This window comes from Xiphophorus couchianus, chromosome 13 (genome assembly GCF_001444195.1).
Source record: "Xiphophorus couchianus chromosome 13, X_couchianus-1.0, whole genome shotgun sequence".
In the NCBI taxonomy this organism is placed as follows: domain Eukaryota; kingdom Metazoa; phylum Chordata; class Actinopteri; order Cyprinodontiformes; family Poeciliidae; genus Xiphophorus; species Xiphophorus couchianus.
This window is the reverse complement of record NC_040240.1, coordinates 27,334,607-27,342,136: the sequence shown is the minus strand read 5'-3', so window position 1 is coordinate 27,342,136 and position 7,530 is coordinate 27,334,607. Positions and strand designations below refer to the sequence as shown.

The 7,530-nt window shown below is 39.3% G+C and overlaps 1 protein-coding gene across 1 annotated transcript; it reads left to right on the top strand.

Annotated features, from left to right (window-relative positions):
- The first annotated feature begins 939 nt into the window (after positions 1 to 939).
- ssr2 (signal sequence receptor, beta) lies at positions 940 to 6,579 on the top strand. The gene is made up of 6 exons (XM_028037032.1): positions 940 to 1,091; positions 2,928 to 3,089; positions 5,161 to 5,259; positions 5,796 to 5,904; positions 5,992 to 6,069; positions 6,187 to 6,579. The coding sequence occupies exons 2-6, from the start codon at positions 2,929 to 2,931 to the stop codon at positions 6,295 to 6,297; spliced, it is 558 nt and encodes a 185-aa protein (XP_027892833.1). The 5' UTR covers positions 940 to 1,091; position 2,928; the 3' UTR covers positions 6,298 to 6,579.
- The last annotated feature ends 951 nt before the right edge of the window (positions 6,580 to 7,530 follow it).

The following is a 7,530-nucleotide window of genomic DNA, read 5'->3' as shown; positions in this document are numbered from 1 at the left end:
AAGGCTCATAGTGGAAGGAAGTGAAATGCTAATATTTGTGCTAATGCTAATGCATTGCCTTGCTGCGCAAGGCAGCGCACTAACCTGAGAGGTAAAGTTAATTCAGGCTAATATTATTGCACCGCCGCTGGAGGTGCACTAACCTGAGAGGAATATTGAGGCTTTTATTTTGAAATTTTCAGCAAGCTTCATTTTAAATCAACGCATCAGGTATTTGAGATGGAAGCATCTCAATGTGGCTTTTGGCCACATAACAAGTGGCCAACAGCTTGGTGTGTGGGAGCCCAGAGCAGAAAGCAGGTTGAAAAACAGAAAGGTATGTCTTTATTTCTTACTCTCTTCAACATAGAGCCTTTAAAATCACAAAATAAAATCTGAATATTTTTCTATAAAACCCCCTGGAGCTTTGAGCATTAAGTCTAAGATATGATACTCCCTAGATATTCTACCTACCTGTTCTACCTATCTATAGGTTCTCAGTCATAATTTAAAGAAAGGTTTAAAAGTAAACCAACTTAAGTTTTAATTTAAATAAAACATCATTTGTATTGAGAGCCACTACAATAAATGAATGTTTATATGGAATTTTATTAAGAGGAGCTATTTTAGAGCCTTACATTTTTGTAAAAGTGTAGCAGATTAGGTCAGTGGCACTAAACCAAACTCATAGGTAACATTTTAATTTTGTTGAGTATATGGGTCTCAACAGTTTGCATTCCTGAGAAAAACACACGTTTGATGTGCATTGCAACTAGTGGTTTTTGGTCTTGCAGCTTGAACACATTAAAAACTTTTTAAACCACATTTTACGTTACATTTTACTGTGACTTTGCCGACCCCCCAAAACTGTTCTTAAGAAATTCCCCTGTTTATGGTCCCTCCCAGTAATGAGATGGAATTTACTCCCTTGGATTAATTCAGGAAACATAAAAAGTCTCTTTCCAATTCGCTTGCGCATTTCCACCGCCTACACAGCAGAGGCGCTGCCGCCTGCCCTGGTAACTTCCTTCAATAAGGAACACGTCATGTACTGAGCTCTCAGTCTGTGCCACGCTCGCTACTTCGTCTCTGCTGGAAGGAAAACACTCACGGTAACAGTCTGTCTTTAAGTTGTTTGGGTTGTTTTGTAGGTTAGGAACTAAAATGTTTACTAAACTAAATCTGTATTTAGCAATATAATTAGTTTATTTAAAGAACGGGGGTTTAATGCTTGTGGTTGTTACCACACTGGTTGGTCCACGTAAGCGTTTCACTAGAATGGCTGGGTTTTCGATTTCTCCCCAGAATGGCTGAACAGGGCCAAAAGGCCCTGAGTCCACCCTGACGACTCTGATGGCTCAAATTAGCATTCTTCTTCAATTGTAAATGTGGCCGTTGACCGTCAGGCCAGAATGTAGGAATGTGAATAGTCCATGTTGGGGGTGGGTATCTATGATACCTGCAGGAGATCAGATCTCCTGTAGGTCATGCTCTTCAGTTTAGTTTTGAAGCATACATGAAGTGTTTTTGGAGAGATGTGACCTTTTGCAGCTGATCCATGATGTTGTGCTGCATTATCCAGGTCATTTTGCCAAATGTACATAGAGTTTGCAAAACATACAATCTGTTTCAAGAAATATGCAAAGGTTTTTCTAAAAGAAATTAGTAATGTTTTTCTTTGAAATAAAGCTAAGAGGGTATAAAATGACAGTTTAGAAATAAACTAACCAAATTAATTGTGTTGATCCACCTCAAAAAAATCATGCAAAAAGTGTAAGCAAAAGAAATCTGGGAGACTTTGCACATGCAAATTTGCATGCAGCCTTTTGTGCTGTGGAGGATAAATAGGTGACTGCTTCACCTATTTAGTTCACAAGAACTAATGGCATTTATTTCAGTCATAATCTTGCGGGGGGGTGACCAAGGTTCCATCACTATGTGACAGCTGGTCAGCAAACCTGGCAAACATGATTGACATGGCAGCACTGAATGCACATGTGCTTTATCAGGCATGCATTGGGGTGCAGGAGAGACGGGTGGACTTCCTGGTTGAGCTTGCAAAAGAGTTCGGTAACTCTCATGTGAGTGAGAAGAAGGCACACAAGGAGAAACTGCTTCGGCAACAACCTTCCACACCCAGCTCAGGCAAAAGGGCGAAGTGTCAGGTCAACCATCGATGCAGGATGCATGTCCCGAGGCCGAAACATCATCAGTGACCCCTCACACCCCCACCATGGACTGTTCTCCCTGCTGCCCTCTGGAAAGAGGTTCTGCAGCATCCGGTGCAGGCCCGCCTGGTTCCGAAACAGCTTTTTCCTACTTGCCATCAGACTGCTGAACTCTTAACTGGACTGCACTCAAAAACTGGTCTCCACTTTATACCTTGCACATGTACATAGCTAAATAACTTCTATTTTACTGTCAGTCCTGCACTTTATATTTTATATTTAGATTTATATTCATATTTTATACTGTATTTTATTTTACTCACATTGGAACCTCAAACATTATCCTGAGCCGTATGCAACGAAATTTCGTTCTGTATACACCCTGTGCATTGAAAATGACAACAAAGTCAGTCTAAGTCGAAGTCGAAGTCTAAGGAACAATTGTGCAACTGTGAGATGCGTTGAGGCCATTACCAGGGTACTTCTAAGGTAATGGCCCTAGGTAATGGCCCTATTTACTGAACAAAAGGGCTTCAGTGCAACGGGCTTCAGGCCAGTTGGACTATCTCTAGCCTGAATAGGTATATGTCCAAATGGCCTAACTCCAGCCATTCTAGTATAACATATAGAGTCTGCTGTTTTGTCTGGAAATATAGCAGCATCAAAAAAAAATTATCAAATATTCCAGCTGTTTTCCATTTTTTCCCCTGAGCAATCTGTTGTTTTTAAGCTACCCTGATGTTTCAATAGAAACTGTGTATTGACTGTAACTTGCTCCAGGATGATCATGATGCTGCGTGTGTGTGTGCTGCTGGTGGTTCTCGCGCTGACTGCCGGAGAGGAGGGCGCACGGCTTCTGGCCTCCAAGTCTCTGTTAAACCGCTACGCTGTGGAGGGCCGAGACCTCACCCTGCAGTACAACATCTACAATGTGGGCTCCAGGTCAGTGCACGGTTATTGCTAGACATAAAACCGCTCTGCGGTGAAGCCCCCAGCTTTGACTCTTCTCTCTTTACCTACATGAGTATTTTAATTAGGCCTCCAAAACACTCAGCTAGTACTGGAACAAACCAGGGCTGAACAAAGATTGAAGAACCACTGCTTGAAGAAAGTGTCCTCTAAAAACTGGCTGTAGGTTTGGGAGTTGATTTTGAGTCCATGTTCAGCATGAAAAGGCCCAACTAGCTCATCTTTGATAATACCAGCCCATACCATTACCCTGCCTCCACCTTGCTGGTGTCTGATCTACTAGAGCGGCTTTAAATGGAAATTGTAAAGTTCCCTTTCATAGAACCATTTTTGCTCAAAGTGCTCTGTCACTGAGTTCTGCAGTTTGGAACTCACTTCCATTTTTTCCCCTGAGCAATCTGTTTAACAGTCATTCTAGTCTGTTGTTTTTATAAACAGTTATAGTAGGTTTATAAAACAAACAAAACTCTGGTTATGTCAAAAACAGAACTGTATCCATACTTAATGTTTTATGGTTCACTGTTTTATATGCATGATTATGTATATGTTGTCAACACTATGTTGTACTATTTTAAATTATTATTGCTTCATTTTTTACTAGTTTTAAGATGCATTGTTTAAAAGCCCATTTAGGGACAAATGCTGCGAATGTAAATTAGCTGTTTTAAGGACTATGGAACTGCTGTTCTGTTCAATTTGTCTATGTGTGTCTGTCCCTATGAAATAAACTTAAATTAATAAATATCTTAGCAATTTCAGTAGTGCTGCATCCCTCTGAAAGATTTTTTTTACAGTTTTGGATGTTTCAGAGTCACTTAAATTTCTTTTTTCTCATTTTGACTCAGGAAAAGAAGCTGCCTAATAATTATTCACGCATTGATATAGGTGTTGATCTCCTTAGGCCCCACCGTCACACATCAGCTGATATGTCTATATTCAATAACCATTCAAGTTTATGCAGCTTGAAGTTGGAAAATATGAATAAAAATGATAATATGGTCAAAACTAAAACTTTCCTAATAATTGTGCACACAGTCTATATGAAGAAACCTGAAATGTTCTGATGTAGATCTGTCAGCAGAAACTATTGGTGAGAAACTAAGCTTTTCTAATGTAAAGCTTTCAGTAAATGGCTTTTAGAAAAGTTTAATATTTTAATGTCAAATGTGCATCAATATTGATTCCTTAAGTTTGAGTCGACATAAAATCAACACAAATGTACATATAGATTACCGTTTAGATGATGATTCCTAACATTGATTCAATATAAAATAAACTAAATAAACTGCCTGCTTTACCACATTGAAACGTTGATTCACTCATATTTTGCTATCTGGGAAAAGACTTAGAGTAAATAATCGGACAGGTGAGACAAACATGATGTTAAAGAAATGGTTTAGACAAATGAATTAACTGTAGGACTGTGGAACTCTGGAAACCCAGAAGTAGGAGACAAAGAAGCACGGGAAAGACATGCAGCCAAGGAACCGAGGACCGGAGACGAACTCGGGTCAGCCGTGTATTTTATTACGCAGTTACTCTTTAAAACTTGTTTTTATTTAGAGCCTTACATATTTTGCAAGGTGTTAAAGAAGAGATTACATCTGTGACACTGACCACAGGAATCTATGAATAAACCAAACTTATATCTAAACATTTTAATTTTTGTTTGACTTCTACAGGGCTCAACAGTTTGTTTAATGAGGAAAATAACACGCATGTATGTGTTTTATCACTTACTGGTCATTATTGGTCCTGCAGATTGAACACTTTAAAAACTTTTCATATAAGAGATATGGGACTAATAAGGGACGTTATTGTAATCATATTACTATTGTGACTACTAAATACATCGCAGCCATGACATTTCAAGGTCCTTGTCAGCTCTGATAAGGTTCTAACTTCACATTTAACATGAAACATTAGATTTCACTGAGCCTTTACTGCCCCCAACCCTAAAGATGCTCTTAAGAAATCTCCTGGTTTATTGCCAATAATGAAATGGGATTTCCTCCATTGTGTGTCCCTCTTTCTGTCTCCTTAGTGCTGCCCTGGAGGTGGAACTTTCTGATGATTCCTTTCCTCCTGAAGACTTTGGAATTGTGTCGGGAATGTTGAATGTAAAATGGGACAGGATTGCACCGTATCCTTGAACTAAAATGCTGTTTGTTGCTGCAGTTTTCAAATTGTACAGATATTTATATTTAATCATAATCCTGTGATTTTATGTGTTTTAGAAACACTGGAACTTGTGGAATAGCAGTTTGATATTGTTTTTGGTGGTAATAAACGGATGTAAGCACTCACATAAAACTTTGATGTTTGAAAAAGCTGTTAAATTGCTTTGCTTGGTTTTACGGCATATGGAACGTACTTTTACACCAGTGACATTTTGATGTGAGTTTAATGATTATAATTATCACCAGGTGTAACAGATACATTCAAGAAAAGGAAACATGTCTGCCTTCAGAATACGTTCTAAGTCACTTTGGAACTGAGTGGTTTTCTGCCATTCATTCTTCACCATGAGTAAACTACAGACCCCAACCCGATTACCATGCAGAAAAAATGTTTGCTCATTTTTTTATCTGTCCTTACAGGCGTCAGAGAGGTTTGTGGTGTAAATCACATGGATGTTCTCTTCATTATGTCAGTTATCAATTTAACTACAGAAATCAGAGCTAGCAACGTGTCTCATACGGTGGTGTTACGCCCCCTAAAGGCAGGGTACTTTAACTTCACCTCAGCTTCTGTCAGCTACGTAGCCCAGGAAGGAGGACAGGTTGTGGTAAGATCAGATGTCTTTGTGGTGTGGTATGGTTAAAAAAGCTAATTTGAATATGAGTTTTATTTACTTGGTTGTTTATTTTTGAAGGTGGGTTACACCAGTGCCCCTGGCCAGGGGGGCATCTTGGCCCAGAGGGAGTTTGACCGGCGTTTCTCTCCTCACTATGTAAGCTGAACTGGAATTTTTTCCTCGTTAGAAAATATGCTGGTCATTTTACTTCTTTGCAATTTTATGCAACATATTTTGTTTGTGTTTAACTTGTTTGATTTGTGCTTCTGTTAGCTGGACTGGGCTGCCTTTGGTGTGATGACTCTGCCTTCTATTGGAATCCCTCTGCTCCTCTGGTACTCCAGTAAAAGGAAATATGACTCGCCAAAAGCCAAGAAGAACTGAGGACCAGTTTCTGGTTTTGAGGGATAGAGTGTGGGGACCCAGCCCATACCTAAACTAAAAGTGGAAATGGACAGTACCAAGGAAAATAACAGCAGAACGTCAGAATAAGAAGCCTAGGAAGTAAAGGGGGGAGTGGAAATGAACAAATTTTCACAAAACAGCACATCTGTGGTTGCTACTTTTCCAGCTATGTAAAATCGTGTAACTGTCGATTTTTGTAATCTGAATTTAATGTAAAAAATTCCAGAATGTTCAATTACAGATATTTGTTTTTTCTTCTAATGGCGCCTGCTTGTTTCTGTTCATCAGCCTAAAAGTGATGAACTTTTAGACTGAATCAAAATAAGATTCAGTTCCAAAGTAGTTTGGCCTTCATAATGTTTGACTTTTTCCAGGCTTATATTAGTATAAAAAGCTCTTTATTGAGCAAAGGTTTTTTTATTTGGAATTGCCATTTGTAATTTTTTTATTTTTTCTCCCCTCCAGGGGTCTTTTCTGGGCTCTAGTGTTCCTTATATGAAAGTAGGGTGACAGGAAAGGGGGAAGGAGAGAGGGAAAACATGCAGCAAATATCGCCAGGTCCGGGAATTGAACCCGCGACGGCCGCGATGAGGACTCAAGGCCTCCAAATGTGGGTCGCGCTATCCCCTACGCCACCACAGTACACCCCATTTGTAATATTTTTAACCAGTATGGTGAGTTTGGTTTACTACATTGGGGCAGACTTACTGTACTATGGAGAGGATCTTCAAAACTTTCCCCAGGACAAGATGAGGTTTTCAGTTTTATCAGCATTCTGCTGTTATCTTCATTATGAACGATTCTAGGTAAATACAATCTAATGTGAAATTTCTTTTTCTAAAGTTTTTTTAAAAGAAGCAAAACTGAATTTACAACATATGTTCAAGATCTTCATGACGTCACCGCCGTCCTGCAACTTTTAGATGTGCCTCTACTGCACCACACCTGAATAGAATAATTAGGTCATTAAGGCTCTGGAGAATTGATCTACACAAGGAGGAGGTAATTAAGCCATTTCATTCCAGTGTTTTGTGCCTGTGGCACATCTAAAAACTGTAGGTCTGCGGCCCTCGAGGACTGGAGTTTGAGACCCCTGGTCTCTATGGATACAGAAATACATTGCCATGTTTAAAGCATTCACATTTATTTTTCACTCTTGCTGGTTATTCTGTTTCATGATTTGGATCAAAATGAAATGAAGGGTTGCAAATA